The sequence below is a fragment of the Megascapheus bottae genome, chromosome 24 (genome assembly GCF_031878675.1).
Source record: "Megascapheus bottae isolate mThoBot1 chromosome 24, mThoBot2.hap1, whole genome shotgun sequence".
NCBI classification, from domain to species: Eukaryota; Metazoa; Chordata; class Mammalia; order Rodentia; family Geomyidae; genus Megascapheus; species Megascapheus bottae.
In genome coordinates, this window is record NC_143532.1 from 27,298,285 (window position 1) to 27,316,515 (window position 18,231).

Below are 18,231 nucleotides of genomic sequence, written 5' to 3' on the forward strand. Positions count from 1 at the left end.
CTTATTCAGAGTTTTCATAGCAATCTAAATGTGGAAACAAGGAGACAACATCTGTCAACAGGCAGGATATAAAGAATGAAACACAGATACATGCAGACGTGAATGATCGTGAAAACATTCTAAGAGGTGTCAGACATAAAATGCTACATGTTGTATGATTCCACTTACATGAAGTATGCTCAATAAGCGACTATAGAAATAGCTTACGAATGGCTGAAAACTAGGAAGAAGAGAAATTGTTCTGATTAATGACTGGCCTTCTTTTTTGAGGTGATGGAAATGTTTTGAACTTCAATAGTGATGATGGATATACATTGTGAATGTACAAAAACTCGCTCAATTCCATAAACTAAAATGGAATTTTATGATGTCTTAATGAGGATAAATTTTAATATTTTATGCAGATATTTTTATATTTTATAATACTTATTTTATATTTACTCAAAGAATGTTTTTAACATTTTAGAAATTTATCATGGCATCCTGCATTGACCACTAGAAATAGAATGCGAGTTCCACATTCTCATGCATTTATTGATCTGAATGAAGATTTTACAGCAGGTGAGTTACACATGTATGAAATATTTCTTTGGTCTACCTAAGAATTATTAAATTTTATTAGCTTTAAAATTATGAAATATAAATTTATGAATTTTGTACCTTTTCTCAGATTTATTTATTTATTCACCAGCATCCTGATCAAAATCTGTTGGCCCTTCCCCCACCCTATCTCTTCCTCCTCCTAAGTAGTGGACTGCTACTGTATTTTTGTTGTTGTTGATGTTGTGGAGCTTAAACTCAGGGCCAGAGTGCTGTCCCCAAGTCTATTTGTGCTCAAGGCTAACATTCTACCACTTCCAGTTTTTGAGTGATTAATTGGAGATGAAAGTCTCATAGGGACTTTTCTGCTCAGTCTAGCTTCAAACTGCAACCCTTAGATCTCAGCCTCCTGAGTAGTCAGCATTACAGGCATGACCCACCAGTGCCCGGCTACTTCTTTATATTTATGAATGTAGATTCTACATATGAGAGTAAATATAGTTGTTTTAACAATTGTATTTGGTTTTGAGTCTGGCTTATTTCATTTAACATAATGATCTCTAATCCTGCCCATTTTTCTGAATGTGACATTATTTCAGTCTTAGTTATGTTTGACTAATCTTGTGTGTTATGTATATGCCATGTTTTTCTTATAAGTTCAGGCTGATTTACAAAACCAGTGTTGTTAATTATTCTGACTTAACTTTCTTTAGGTATACGTCTTGGGCTGTGGTAATAGAATCACTCATATATACGTAATTATGTGTTTAGTTTTGTCTTACTTATTTGCATAGTGACTGCACAAATTTAAATTTTCATCAGCAATTGAAAATGGTCACTATCTTCACATCCTTACCAGCATGTGTTGCTTAAGTTTTTTTGACTGGGGTGTGACAGAATATCAGTGTTGCTTTTATTTGTTTTTTAATGGCTAACAATGTTGAACATTAGTATTTTTTCTTCAGAAACTATGTAATTCATTTACCCATTTATTGTTATTCTTTTAGTGTTTACTTTTCCATGTTCTTTCTGTATGCTGAATATTAATCACTTATTAGATGACTGGCTTACAACGATTTTTTTCTTATACTATAGTCTATTTCATCATCCTAATTGTTGCCTTTGATGTGTAGAAGCTTTGTAATTTGATTCAGACTCATTTGTGAATTCTTATTTACTCAATATGTATTAGCTAAGTAACTTAATGTTTTAGAATATAGTATTTGAACATATATAAGTTCAATGATCTTCAGTTGTTTTTTTACTAATCTTTAGTTGTTTTTTACTACTTCTGAATTTGAATTCTCATTTTTATGAATTCATAATATTTTATACATGTAGTCTAATGTTTTGGTCCCTTTATATTGTGAGTTTTTTATTAGTAGAAGTTATATATAATTAGTAAATGGTATAAATATTAGTAAATATGTCATTATATATGTTAAATGGCATATATAGTAGGAGACCAGGAGCAACAAGGTGTGAGGCAAGAGCAACTGCAGGTGTTCTGTCTGTTTTACCTCACTAGGAACACAGGCAATTTTCCTTTCTCTCTCTTTATATTAGAATTGATTGGTAGATCAGTAGTTTTCCTGACTTTGGATCATCTACTGTCTAGCAGTAGTTTTAGCAGCTTTGGTGGTCATTCAGTAGAAATCCCAAAATGTGTCACATTAAGTCTTTCACTTTTCTGTGTATATTATTAGTTGAAATTTTCTATTTTTTAAAAAAAGGGTCATCTCTTTAGTTAACAAGAGGTACATTTGATATTTGAGACTGGCAAGATAACAAGCATTTTTTTTTTTTAGTATTACTACTATATCTAAACCAGTTAAAAGGATTGTGATCTGACTATGCAGTGACATTTTGGTTTAGTAAACTAATTGTGAATAACTAAAGTAAGTCTGGTGGCTGCTAAATGTAATAAGACTTAGCTTTAAAGTATTCCTTGATGAAATGCTTAATTTGTATTTAAGAAACAGCACAAATAAACACAAATATATAAATAATATAAAATAATATAATTTAAAACTCTTATTAGCTCTGGATTGGATTGTGAATTTGCTAGTACATTTGTCATTAAGATATAATTTTTAGCTGAGCATGGAAGCTTATAGCTGTAATCCCAACTATTTAGGAGGTTAAGATCAGGAGAATCATAGTTTGAGCTCAACCCAGGCAAAAAGTTAGCAAGACACTCTCTCATTTAAACTTAGCATGGTAATATTCTTCCATATCTCACCAATGTATGAAGCATAGCTAAGAGGATACTATGAAAATATTATAGGAATGGACAGTGCAAGTACTAAGGCTCCTGGGAACAGTTGAAACTCCCTAAATATAGATCCAGAATCACAGCAGATCAAAGAAAGACTGGATGAATGGGATTGCATCTGCATGGCAAAGGACATAACTAACAGGTTAAATAGAAAACACACAGAAGATTATATTATCTCTCATCTCCTTTGCTATCCCTTGGTTATCTCATATTGTTACAGTATTTTACCTTATTGTCTGATATATTGTATAAATGCTTATTTGATTATTTGAAATAGGATAGGGAAGAGGGGAAAACAAGATGAGGGGTGAGGGTGGGAGGAGGGAAATGGGGAACAAGACATAAGGAAAGGAATCAATGTTTGTGAAGTAATGCATATTCTATCTGGTGAATATAATGTAATCGTTCTATTAGTTACAATAAAAATATATGAAAAACAAGAAAACACACAAAATGGGAGAACATTTTTTTTTTTACCAACCATGCATCAGACAAGGCTCCCTATCTAAAATATACTTAGAGCTCAAAAAATTAAACCTCTCAAAAATAAACCCCTAAGAGACAAACACCCAAATAATAAATGGGACAGACAACTTAAAGAAAGATTTCTCAGAAGAAGAATGGCCAATAGACACATAAAGAAATGTTCAACATCTCTGGCCACAAAAGAAATGCAGCTCAGTACAATGTTTTCTTGTTGTTGCTATTGTTTTTTATTGTTTTTTATTTTTTAGTAAAGAATTATTAACATTGACTTTTGCATCATATTTCAAATGTCATGTTTTTTGTTTTTTGGTTTTTTTCCAGTCCTGGGCTTGAGCTCAGGGCCTGAGCACTGTCTTTGGGCTTGCTCAAGGCTAGAACTCTACCACTTGAGCCTCAGCACCATTTCTGGCTTTTTTCTGTATATGTGGTACCAAGGAATCGAACCCAGGTCTTCGTGCATGCTAGGCAAGCACTCTACCACTAGGCCAAACTCCCAGCCCCTCAAATGATATGTTTAACAAACAAGTATTCAAGCAGGGAATCTCTATATATGACATATTTTGATCTGCTTGACAATCATAGGAAAGTGTAGAAGTTGGGTGTGACTCCTTGGGGCAGGCCCATGTTCAACCTGTACCCAGCTCAATACTACTGCCCTATCCCTTGAGCCATAGCGTCACTTCCAGTTTTCTGGTGATTAATTGGAGATGAGAGTCTCAAGGACTTTTTTAAATTTTTTCATTCAAAAATTTATTAACATTGATTTCAAATGACATGTTTAACAAACAAATATTCAAGAAGGGAATCTATATATAATCACTGGCCCTTGGATTTTAAAACACAATCAAAATTAGGCTGAGGGTTTGTATGTCATAGATACATATTAATCTATGTAATAAAACATGTCTATAGAGTCATAAATTTTTATGTCTGTGTGGTTGTGATTATATTTCCAATACCATGTCCTTAGCACGGGGTACTCAAGTATTGAATCATCGCTCTTGTACTGTTTGGATTAATAGCCACATATTAAGGATACCATGTCTTTCATTCCTTTGGTCTTGATTTGTCTCACTCAGCATGATTCGTTCTAGTTTCATCCACTTCCCAGCAAATGCCATTATTTTATCTTGTCTGTTGGCTGTGTAGAATTCCATTGTGTATATATATATACCGTATTTTTTTGTATCCATTCATCTGTAGTAGAGCATCTGGATTGTTTCCATCTCTTGGCTATTGTGAATAGTGCAGAGATGAACATGGCTGAGCAGGTGTCCTTCTCATATCCTGGGTGATGTTGTTCAGGATAGATGCCCACAAGTGGTAGAGCAAGATTGTAGGGAAGGTCTATTTTCAGTTCTTTAAGAAACCTCCACACTGCTTTTCAGAGTGGCTGAACTTGCTTACAATCCCACCAGCAGTGCAGTAGGGTTCCTTTTTCTTCACAACCCCACCAGCATCTGTCATTGTCTGAATTCAGAATCTTGGGCATTCTAATTGTGGTTAGGTAGTATCTTAGGGTTGTTTTTATTTTCATTTCCTTTATAACCATGAATGATGAGCATTTTCTCATATGCTTTTCTGCCATTTTAACCTCTGCCCATTTAGTGATTGGTTCGTTGGGTTTGGGGGGTGATTAGTTTCTTGAATTCCCTGTAGATACTGGATATTAAGCATTTGTCTGATGTATTATTGGTAAATATCTTTTCCCAGTTTCTACTTTAGTAGCTATGTTTTTATCTGTGCAGAAACTTTTTATTTTTAGGTAGTCCCATTTATCGAGTCTCCCTCCAAACTGTTATGACCCTGGGATTCTGTTCAGGAAGTTTTTCCTAGGCTGTGTTTGTTTCACTGTATATCTTTGACTCCTTTGTCAAATACAAGTTGACTATAAGTATGTGGTTTTATTTCTGCATCTTCTATTCTGTTCCATTGATCTTCTGGTCTATTTTTGTGCCAATACCATGCTGTTTTTGTTATTATGGTTCTATAGTAGAATTTGAAGTCTGGTATTGTAATACTACCAGCATTGTTCTTTTTGTCTAGAATTGTTTTGGCTATTCTAGGTCTTTTCTTGTTCCATAGGAACCTTTGGATTATACCTTCCATTTCAATGAAGAATGTCTTTGGGATTTTGATGGGGATTACATTGAATTTGTATATCAATTTTGGCAGTATGGCCATTTTCACTATATTGGTTCTCCCTACCCATGAGCATGGAATATCTTTCCATTTCCTGGTATCCTCTTTAATTTCTTTCATTAGGCTTTTATAGTTTTCATTAAATAATTCCTTTACATCTTGGGTTAATTCCTAAGTATTTTATTCTTTTGGGGGCTATTGCAAATGAGATCATTTTTTGATTCACCTTCTGTTTGTGTATTGTTGGCGTACAAGAAGGCTACTGACTTTTGCAGGTTATTTTGCAACCACTTTGCTAAAGTGGTTTATTAATTCTAGGAGGTTGGGAGTGGAGCTTATTGGATCACTCAGTTAGAGAATTATGTCACCTGTGAATAGGGATAGTTTAATTTCTTCTTTCCCTATGTAGATCCCTTTGATGTCCTTTTCTTGCCTTATTTCTCTGGCTAAGGGTTCCAACACTATATCGAAGAGCAGTGGAGAGAGTGGACATCCCTGTCTAGTTCCTGATTTTAAGGTAAATGGTTCCAGTCTTTCTCTATTTAGTATAATACTGGCTATGTTGTATTTTGTCAGATGCCTTCTCTGCATCCAGAGAAATTGTCATAGGATTCTTATCCTTAGCTCTATTGATATGTATTACATTAATTGATTTGCAAATGTTAAACCAGTATTGCATCTGTAGGATGAAGCCTACTTGATCGTAGTGTATAATTTTTTAAAATTTGTTTCTGGATTCTTTTGGCTAGTATTTTATTGACGAGTTTTGAGTCTGTGTACATTAGAGAGATAGGTCAGTAGTTCTCTTTTTTTGTTGGATCTTTCCCTGGTTTGGAGATGAGTGTAGTATTAGCTTCATAAAATGAGTTTGGTATGGCTCCTTTTGCTTCTGTTTCTCAGAAGAGTTTCAAGAGTATGGGTGTTACTAGATCGTTAAACATCTTGTAGAATTCTGCAGGGAAACCATCTGGACCTGGGCTCTCTTTGGTTGGCACTTCCCTGATTGCTTCCACTATTTCATTGTATGAAATTGGTTTGTTCAATTTGCTTACTTCTTCTTAGTTCAATGTGGGTAGGCTATATTTATTTAAGAAGGCATCCATTTCTACTGGATTTTTCTGTTTCTTTGAATATAGGCCCTGATAGTACTTATTCATAATTGACTGAATTTCTTGAATATTGGTTGTAATTGTTCCCGTAGGTTCTCTAATCTTGTTTATTTGAGTCTCCCCTCTTCTTTTTTTGATTAATATTGCCAGGGGTCTGTCTATTTTGTTGACTCTTTCAAAAAACCAACTTTTTGATTTATTAATTTTATGTATAGTAGATCTTATTTCAATCTCTGATATTTCTGATTTTATTTTTGTTATTTCTGTCCTAGTTGTTTTAGAATTAACTTTTTCTTGCTCCTCTAGGTGCTTCAATTTTTTCTTTAGGTTATTTACATGCTCTTCTGTCTTTTTAATATGGGCTCCTAGTGCGATAAATTTGCTCCTTAGAACTGCTTTTGCTGTGTCCCGTAAGTTCCTTTGTGATGTCTCTTGATTGTCATTACATTCGAGAAAGTTTTGAATCTCTTTGATTTGTTCTGTAACCCAGGAGTTATTCAGAAGTGTGTTGTTCAGCTTCCAAGTATTTGAATGTTTTTTACCTTTTGCTATGCTGTTCAGAACTAGTCTGATTCTACTATAATCAGATAGAATGCATGGGATTATATCAGTCTTCATGTATCTTCTTAAGTTTTCTGTGTGAACTATGATATGATCAATTTTGGAGTATGTTCCATTTGCTGATGAGAACAATGTATAAAGTTTTGCCATTGGGTGGAAGACTGTCTATCTGGTAAGCCCAGCTGGGCTATGGTGTCATTTAAGCCGGTGGTTTCTTTGCTTATCTTTTGTTGAATTAACCTGTCATTTGGTGAAAGTGGCATATTGAAGTCTCCCACTATGATTGTGTTTGTGGTTTTTTTTTTTAACTGAGAACTGCAGTAAGAAAATACTTTGCATCACAATCTATATATACCATTACATCATGTGTTCATGCATATTTACTTATATACACGTAAGCATTTTTACATAAAAAGGCCAACTCTTAGGAAAAGAGAAAATAAATACGTAATTATACCATCTTCTGAGTCATGAAGAAACACATAGGTAAAGTAGTACATGAAAGAATTGGAAGAATTAGCTTTAAAATAGCTGTTGGTCACTTAAGATATGGTTCAATAACCAATTGTAATGCTTTCTTTAGATCCTTTTCCCAAATAATTTTAATCTTTAACTGTTCTATTTAAGTATTATTTCAATGGTTTATCACCTTCACCTCTTTTAGGCACCCATTCCTATGAACAGAATTAATCCTTGGATCCCAAGACTCCTGATCCCAACTTTCTGTCCTGATTCTTGTTTAACCTCTTAGTCCATTTAACTCTCTCTCTTTTTTTTTAATGCCTTCATTTTATGTCCTCATAATACTTGCTTTATTTGACCAATTCAAAACCGGCTTTTCTTTCTTTTCAGGATCCTCCGTAAGCTCTTCCACCCTGTGGGCAAACCTCAGGATTTTCTTCTTAGCTTCTTCATCTTTTACCCTAAACACTCTGGAGATACTTACATTAGTTACAATATTACACCACCATCTCCCGAATTTACATGGCCTGTTTCAGATGGATTTTATTATGTTTGAAAGCCACAGGCATTTCCATTAACATTCAAAATAAGTCATGTAATTCTTCCCTCCAAGCCTCATCTTCCTTTGTTTCCTGAGTGTGTTGATCTTTTTTTCAATTCTCAAGCACTTTCCTACTGTTACTCATCCTCTTTCCTCAAGCTTACCATATCTAATCAGTTCAGATCTTCAGGAAACCCATCTCCTAAAATCATTTTTGAATGCACCGCTATGCATTCCCTTGCAACTACCCCTGTATGTATCTCAAGCACATCCTTTTTTTTCTTTTATGTAACACAAATACATCGTACTTACTTTATTATCATCTCCTAACTGTTCTGAAGCTTCATCTTCTCCTCTAGACCAGTACTGTGGCGGTATCCTAACCTCTGAACTACAGATCTGATCTTATTAGACCCATACTTAAAATTTCTGTGTGATACACTTTTAAACAACAGAAAGACGTCCATGTTGCTTTTCATGATGCACAAGACCCTTCTTGGTTTATTCTCTACCTGGCTGGTTCTCTAGCTCTTAACCCTCTCTATTCCCATCTCTTGTCTATGCTCTTGACACAGAAAGCTTATATGCTATTTCTCCTACCCCAGACACATGGCTCCTCTGCTTTTTTTCACCTGGGACCTGTTTTCTGTGAAGGCTACTTTACTTCCAGTGCAATGATCAACTCTCTGCATGAACTTGCTTAAGTTCTTGTCTTTGTGCCCTAGTACAATGTCCATTCCTAAAGAAACTCCGCCTGCTCTACTCATCCTTTAGCTGTAACTACAGCTCCTGATTCACTCCAGCAGCCTGATGATAGATACAGATATATCAATATAGATATGTGAAGGGTAGAGATATAAGTCAGAGAGAGAGAGAGGAGTGGGGGAGAGACAGAGGAGATATGGGAAAGGAAAGAATAGTAACGATGCAAGGAGAGAGAGAGGGGCGGGGAGAAAGAGAATAGATCCATATGACTGAGAATTTAAGCTCCAAGTCCAGTAGATCTGGATTTCAGTCTTCGTTCTCTTACTAACCAGATGAACACCTTGGCATCAAGCATTTATCTATGAAAATAGTAATTTAATAAGGAATTAAATGTCATAAAAATGGAGTGAACACTGGAAATTATAGGCACAGTCAAAAACTTGCTGAACAGTGTCCCAGGATCACAACAGATTAGAGAGAGACTCAACAAATGGGACTACCTAAAAATAAAAAATTGGGGGCTGGGAGTTTCGACTTATGGTAGAGTGCTTGCCTAGCTTGCATGAAGACCCAGGTTCATTTCCTTGGTACCACATACATAGAAAAAAAAGGCAGAAGTGGTGGTTCCAGTGGTAGAACTCTAGCCTTGAGAAAGTCCAAGGACAGTGCTCAGGCCCTGTGCTCAAGCCCAGGACTGGCAAAAAAAAAAAATGATAATAATAACAATAATAAAAAGTTTTTGCACAGATGAAAGCATAACTACTAAAGTAGAAAGACAGCCAACCAACTGGGAAATGATATTTGCCAATAATACATCAAACAAATGTTTAATATCCAATATCTATCAGGAACTCAAGAATCTAATCCCCCCCAAACCAACAAACCAATTGCTGAATGGGCAAGGGAACTAAAGAGAGACTTATCAAAAGAAGAGGTTAAAATGGCACTGTGGAAGGCAGTTTGGTATCCTTAATATGTGGCTATTAGTTCCAAAGAGTACAAGAGGTTGGACTCAGTATTTAAATACCCAATACTATGGACATGGTACTGGAAATATAACTACATAGACATAAAAACCTCTTAACTCTAAAGACATGTTTTATTTCATAAATTAATATGTTTCTATGACATACAAACCCTTAGCCTAATTTTGATTGAGTTCTAAAAACTAAGTCCCAGTGATTGTATATAGAGATTCCCTTCTTGAACACTTGTTTGTTAAACTTGTTGTTTGAAATATGATGTAAAAATCAATGTTAATAAATTCTTTAATAAAAAATGTAAATAAATAAATAAATAAAAGAAAAAATGCTCATCATCCATGGTTACAAAGGAAATGCAAATAAAACCAACCCATGATACTACCTTACCCCAATTAGAATGGCCAAGATTCTGAACTCAGACAATGACAGATGCTGGTGGGGTTGTAGAGAAAAAGGAACCCTACTGCACTGCTGGTGGGAATGTAAACTAGTTCAGCCACTCTGGAAAGCAGTGTGGAGGTTTCTTAAAAAACTGAAAATAGACCTTCCCTACGATCCCGCAATACCACTGTATGCTGATCATCATAACCCAGGATATGATAAAGACACCTGCTCAGCCATGTTCATCTTTGCATTATTCACAATAGCCAAGTGATGGAAACAACCCAGATGCCCTACTACAGATGAATGAATACAAAAAAATGTGAGATACACACACACACACACACACACACACAATGGAATTCTAAATAGCCAACAGACAAGATAAAATAATGGCATTTGCTGGGAAGTGGATGAAACTAGAGCCAAACATGTTGAATGAGACAAGTCAAGACCAAAGGAACAAAAGCCACATGGTATCCTTGATATGTGCACATTAGATCCAAACAGTACAAGAGTATGACTCAATATTAGGGTATCCAAGGTTATGGACATGGTCTTGGAGATATAAACATAACTCCATAGACATAAAAATCTAAGATGTTATATATATATATATTCTATAGACATAATGTTTTATTATATAGATTAATATGTATCTAGGACATACAAACCCACAGCTTAATTTTAATTATGTACTAAAATCCATGTGCCAGTGATTGCATATACAGATTCCCTTCTTGAATACTTGTTTGTTAAACATGACATTTAAAATATTATGTAAAAGTTGGTGTTAATAAAATCTTTAAAAAAAAAAAAGAAATGAAGTGAGAGAATACTGAACATCAGAAAATGTAGCTCAAGTAGTAGAACACTTGTTTCTCAAGTAGAAGGTCCTGAATTCAAACCATGAATTCAAACCCAAGTACTATCAAGACAGAAGTGAAGATGGGGGGAGGAGCAAGAGGAGAGAGAGAGAGAGAGAGAGAGAGAGAGAGAGAGACATAGACAGACAGGAGAAGTTGAGGAGACACTAGCAATGTATTAAGGGTATTGCGAGTATATAATATATAAGAAATACGGCAGGTACATAATAAAGGTTAGCTATCATTTCATTCTGTCCTGCTTCATGAACACATAGAACAATAAAACCATTCACTTTTTGCTTTTGACAGTAAAAAAGCCAGCATACTTAGAGGACTGGACTATATGAACTTACTAAGATTGCTTAATTACTATCTAGAGGCCCAAGATAGGTTATTATGGCCCAATCCTGAAAACAGAAGAAATTGGCTCACTTCCCACGTAAACAAAGGTTTAATTATCACATGAGGTAAACCAAAATTCTTTACATGTTATAGGGAACCATGAGTCACTGTACTGACCCTAAACTCTACCACGTGAGTCACAATACCACTTCCAGTTTTCTGGTGGTTACTTGGAGATAAGAGTCTCATGGACTTCCTGCGGGATGGCATGAGCCATGGAGCTCAGCTGGTTTTTGGCTTGTTTGGTTGGTTGGTTGGATTTTTTTTTGGTCAATCATAGGGCTTGGACTCTGGGCCTGGGTGCTGTCCCTAAGGTCTTTAGCTCAAGGCTACTGCCGTACCCCTTAAACCATAGTGTCACTTCTGGTTTTCTAGTGTAGCTGGAACTAAAAATTCATCACTGCACCTTATAAATTTCTGTTAAAATGAATTTAATATTACTAGTCCATTTAGCTCTTTTTCTCGTTTTCAATGAATTTATTATCTATTAATAGATGATATCAATTAATTTGTTTACACCTTGGCAGCATACTTTTATTCATTCTGACTGGGTATACTTAACTCTCAACCTGTGATTTGTAAAAAGAGGAGAACACTTTTTTGAACCAATTAAGTACAAGAAGACCTCCTACTCCCAATCATGTTGTGAAAGATTTTCCCATTTGTGGGTTTTATCTAGCCTAATCCTTGCATATAGTTTGGAGAATTCACTGAAACATTGCCTGATGATAAAGCTTTCTCTGGTTGTAGACAGAAATGGTGGAATAATATTAGTTCTTCAGTGTCACATTTGGTACTCTGAAAAAGGAATAAATGACACTGACTCTCAACAGAGTGTTTGTGAGTGGATTAAATCATTCACCTCTCATACAAGATCTGGATATTATTACCTTGGTGATCTTGTTGAGTGTCTTAACATTTTTATGGAAAGGACCATAAAACACAACTTTAGTGAACTTAATATTTGCCTTGATTATATTCATTCTATAAGTTATGATCATTATAAAAAATAACTTCTGAGCAAAGTGAACAAATGTATAGAACAACTTTTTAAAATGGTAGAGTTGGATGTGTAGCATTAATAGTCATTTATTTATTGAAGAGAAGAGGTTAGAATGACTAAACAAGGTTAGTCCCTTATACCAGAGCATTGGAGACTATTTCTAAAATCTAACCAGTACGGTTTACCCTCAGTCTTCCCAAAGAATTTAGATAGCTTTTGTATTAATTCAGGTGTGTTTTTCTGTCTCATGCTATCTGACAATATTGTTTTTGGTAGTCTTCACTAGTATACAGAAGGGAAGTTACAATTTTTCAAATTTTCTCTCTTTTTTCCAACTGAAGAGTATGAATTTCAGCCTGTTAAAAATGATAGTAAGGAACTGGAGACTTAGGTTCAAACCCCACTACTACAAAAGTAAGGGAAAACTATGCGTTGGGACAAATATACAAAACACATACACAATAAGGCTTAATATCAAAAGACATAATGAATTGATACAGCTCATAACAAGGAAACATAGGATAACAAGTGTTCATATGACCTGAATGAACGTTTTTTCCAAAGACAGCATAAAAAAGGACAACAGGTTTGTGAAAAGATATTCTACATCACTAATCAATTTAAGGAAATATAATTCAAAACTACTGTGACATACCACCTTACACCTGTTAGGATTGCTATTTTAAAAAGCAGCAAGGGGGAGGGGGATAGAAGTATAGTATCTTACAACCTTTTCTCTAGTAAGTATATAGCAAGAAAAATGAAATGGACACTTGGAAGAGATATCTATGCTCTTAGGTTTATTATATCATTCACAATATATATATATCAAGATGTATCAACAAATGAATGAGAAACTTGAATTTCAGTCTAGCCTACTGTGTATGCCTGGTCAGCTATTTCTTATTCATATCCTTACTGTTCGGTTAGGCTGAACCATAAAGCATTGAAGTGTGATTAAGGTTATGCTTACAAGTGCTTATAAAATGATCAATGATAAGTAAAGCCTATGTATATGACATTTATTTGCAATGTTTTTTAAGTATATCTTTATCCTGGAAAATGTACTCTTCTTTTTTGTTTTTACTGCATTCGCAGATCTTTCCAGAACTATCTTGATCCTTTGCTGCTATCCTATCCTTCCACTGAATCAGACTGTACCTTTTCCATACCCCTTTAGTTTTCTTATTTTTCTGCCATGACTGTTTCCTCTGCCTCTGAATTTTTTCAATTGTTATATTGTCATTTTGAGTTGGATAATTTTTTGTAGTAGGGAGATTCCCTGTGCATTGTAAAATGTTTGTCATTTACCAACTCAAGCCTCTGCCTTTTACATGGGTTTATATTGAAGGGAGGTTTCATTAACATTCGCACGAGTGTTTATATATTTATATTCAAATCAACCCCACCCCCTATTCACTCTCATATATATTTGTGATATATTTCAAAATTATTCACTTTTTCTCTTCCCCCTTCTCCTCATACTAAAGAATCCCTTAGTTAAATTCATGACCTGCTTTTATCCATATATGCAATTGTGTATATGGGTATACACCCATATGCCCATAGACAGGTATATCTTTTACATCTAGCTCCCATTTTTAAATGGAACATGATAATTTCTTTTTTGAGCTTCTCTTGTCTCAGTATGTGCCCTGCAGTTGCATCCATTTTCCCACAAATGACATGATTTTATTTTTATTCATGGATGTATATTTCATAGCATATATATACCATATCTTCTTTATTCATCTATTGTTTGGCACCTTCCCTGATAGATGGATGGCCGGCTAGCTGACTGGCTATCAATATACCTATTTATCTATCTAAAACTCATACTTTGAAGTCTTTGTTATTGTATATATTTTGACTTCTTTTATTGTGTTTGCTAGCTTAACTGTATATAGTTCCTATTATGGTGTTTCTGTTTTTGTTCTTTTCTTTTTCTTTTCCCTAAATACCTGATAAAGAACATATTTATTAGTTCTTTTTTGTTTCCTTCTGGACAAGCTTTCCTGTAGTCTTTGGCTCACTATATTCTGCTGCCTTCTAAATACCAATAGCAGCAAAAACTGTCTCTAGACATTGCCCAATGTCTCCTAAAAAATAGAATAGCCCCTGGTTAAGAATAATTGCTTTACCAGATGAACTATCGGTCTCTGTGCCCTACTTGTTCTTCTCAGATTTGTTATAGTTTCTCTTTGCCCATCTCCTGTGTTATCAGCATGGGGTTTCCATTAAATATTACACATTCCTGAGCTTGAAGATCACTCCTTAGTACTTCTGCTCTTGTAAAACCATCTCTAACATTTCTTTTTATAGTGTTTCAGAACTTTAGTCTTGCTTTATTCCACCCTTGGAGAAAAAAATCAGTACACATTTTTGGCAATAGCTAACATTTGGCATTCAGCAATATATTTGCTCTGAGTAGCTAGATTCATATTTTTTTCTAAGCAAATGTAAACTTTCCCAACCACTCTTCCCCCAATATTCTTAAGAAAATGAAAAGTTGAGTGTTTTCTGCTATTGAAGTATATTGAAGTAGTCACATCCTTTGGATAACTGATTAGATATAAATTATTTGATTAGGTGTTTAAAACAGTAATCTGTCTTTTACTAAGAGACTGATATGATGTTTAGGTGCAGATTGTGTTGCATGGTTTGATATTTCTTCAACATGCATTCTGAATATTGATGTGTTCTTCATCTGATATCCAGGATTGCATACTGCTGATGAAATAAACAAGGCAGTACTGCTTTATTTTTCTGTACTAGTGGATGTACATTCTTAAAACTTAACATTTTTGACATTTTGAAGTGAAATATTTTCGTTACTAATTGAAATCCAGATTAAAAGTTCCATTTTAAAATAGTATTTAGAGCCCTTAGATAAGCTGTAGATGTTCTAAGAGTGCCATTGCTAAATTTAATGTTATAAGGAAGTTATTTTTAATACATAAAATTGAAATATATATTTTGCTACTCAGATGCAACTTTTTTTCATATAAAATGTGCCCATACAGTGACTCCCACTCACCTAGGGATTGCTTTCAACAGGCACAGATTTGTGCTGATATTTGAATTTCTTAGCTACGTTTTCATGGATATAACTCATAATACACTTTTGAATCAAGATTTTTTCCAGGGCCCTTCTTCCAGGAGCCAGGAGTTTATCCTAGTGGTAGAGTGTTTGCCTAGCATGCCAAAGACCCAGGTTTGATTCCTCAGTACCACATACATAGCAAAAAGCCAGAAATGGTGCTGTGGCTCAAGTGGTAGAGCTTTAGCCTTGAGAAAACCCAAGGACAGTGCCCAGTTCTTGCAAAAAAAAAAAAAAAAAAAAAAAGGCATGCCAGTATCCCTAAGCAGTACATGCCATGCCAGTGAACATAAATAAATATAGTGGTAGCTCATCATTTTGTATCTTCTCAAACTGGTTAATCAGTTACTTATATTATTGAGCAAAATGTCACTATTTTAATACTTAAGTGTAGTAAATTTATATTAAATAGCCTAACTTGTTTGAGTTGTTTAAGATGAGGTCAAGATGAGCTAAGTCAAATTCTACATAATATACTTTATTATTCTAAGTTTAAGTTTAATGGCATGAGATCTTCTGGACCTTTAGGATATTGTATTGGTATAGTTAAGAAGAATATGAATTAGCACATATGTCATTTTGAAATGTTTTGAGCAAAAATTTCACAGTTCTCTTAATAGAAATAAGTATTCATGTTGATAATTAAGAAGAAAAAAATAAAACTGTCTGAAAAAAGTAATGCCTTCCCCATTCATATTTTCCCTTTCCAACCAAAGGAGCCAACATTCTCAATAATACATTTTCTGAAATGTAGCTGTTGACACCTAGCATGTAGTAAAAATATAGGATTCTGGGGCTGGGAGTTTGTCCTAATGGTAGAGTGCTTGCCTAGCATGCACAAAGACCTGGGTTCAATTCCTCAATATCACATACATAGAAAAAGGTAGAAGTGGTGCTATGGCTCAAGTGGTAGAGTGCTAACCTTGATAAACTCCAAGGACAGTGCTCAGGCCCTGAGTTCAAGCCCCAGGACTAGCAAAAGAAAAAAAAAGAATAGGACTCTATGAAAAGCAAATAACTTAAAAGACCAAAATGCATGAAAATGAATTTTTTTAGGTCATTGTCAACCTAGACTGAAAATAGTCCGTTTTTAGAGAAATAACTAGCCATCCAGCAAGCCATGTTTCAGCTGTTAAAACATTTGTAAATAGTAGTGGTGCCTTGACTGCTGAACATCAGGTAACATAACAGTAGTTTTTATAACTTTGTAAATGAGACAGAGATAAACTCAGTAAGAACACATAAGGAATAAAAGGGACTATTAGAAGTATATTTCCCAGAGTGTGTAATCCAAGTGGTTGCAGGGTTACTTAATTGCTCAAAGAGAAAGTCAAACAGCCAAATGAAATTCGTAAAACATTTTATATTTTAATAACCTTATTTTACACATTAGAGTTAATAGAAAGTTAGGAAATCTTAGTCATTATTGATATCAAGAATCTGTTTTCTGATTCATTTCATCATTGGGAGAGTCTGATACTGATATTTTTAAATTAATGTCTGTTAACGTGAAAGATTCTAATGAAAATATTACAACTCCAAAACATCCAAATTTCTTAACATCATGACCTAGCAGTGATAGAGGAAATATGTGAGTTAAGTTGACCAGATATATGTAGCAGTAGAATTCAGAATATTTCTGTTTTTGGAGATCATTTTAATAACTTACCATAATTACTTTAATTATATTTTTAACCATCAACATAAAAGTTACGAAAAATAAATCTCCTATGGTAATACATTATCTGATGTTTATTTTTTAGTAACCTTTATCAAAGAAAAATTATATCCTCTTACATATTCTATTTCTTGAAATTAATAGATTCTATATCATTATTTCCTGCCAGAATCTTGCTCCTAAAGTTTGCTTTTTTTCCCCCAAGATTTTCCTGTTGACGTACAACCAGAACTAAATTAATCCCAGTCTTTTGTCTCATTAGAACAAAAGTACTTCAGATCATGATTTCAGTAGAGAGGGAAAGCAGTATATTTATTGCTCATCCAACATTAATGGCTTGTAGTTTTGTAATGTTTACCTGTATTATATATTACAGTACCTAAGTCTGTCTGATTTGAATGTATGTGCCCTGTGTTAAATTAGAGATAATTAGAGCTGTCTGCTAAGCATGATGAATCTTCTTTTAGGACCACTTGTGTCAGGGAGAAGCAGACAGGTAAAGTTTACAACAGAAAATTATGGACTTATAAGACAAAAATTTTGCTGGGGGCATGGTGGCTCATGCCTGTAATCCTAGCTACTTAGGAGGCTGAGATCTGAGGATCAAGGTTCAAACCCAGCCCATACACAAAAGGACCTGATCCTCTTAGACTCCACTTAACCTCTAGAAAATGGGAAGTGGAGCTTGGCTAAAGGGTAGGACCATAGCCTTGAGATGAAGAGCTCTGGGACAACTTCCAGGCCCAGGGGTAGGTTGGTAGCCTTAAGCTGAAGAGCTCAGGGACAGTGTGGCCCAGGGTCGAGTGTAAGCCCCATGACCCACAAAAAAAGAAAGAAAAAAAAGATAAAAACTTTAACTGATCTCTAGAAACTGAGAGATTTTCCTAAGATTAGTAATTTGTGACTAAGGATCCATTCTAACAGATTGCTTATCTATGCTTACTAAATTATTCTCTCTGTACAGAATGTCCTGGCAGAATTGTTTGGTATAATA

General features: G+C 34.6%; 1 protein-coding gene across 1 annotated transcript in view; it reads left to right on the forward strand.

Annotated features, from left to right (window-relative positions):
• The window catches only part of Itfg1 (integrin alpha FG-GAP repeat containing 1), a 162,729-nt gene that overhangs the window by 22,431 nt on the left and 122,067 nt on the right, over nt 1–18,231 (forward strand). Inside the window, exon 6 of the mRNA XM_090357681.1 lies at nt 467–561. Within this exon, the coding sequence (XP_090213807.1) occupies nt 467–561 (95 nt within the window). The remainder of the gene's footprint in view (nt 1–466; nt 562–18,231) is intronic.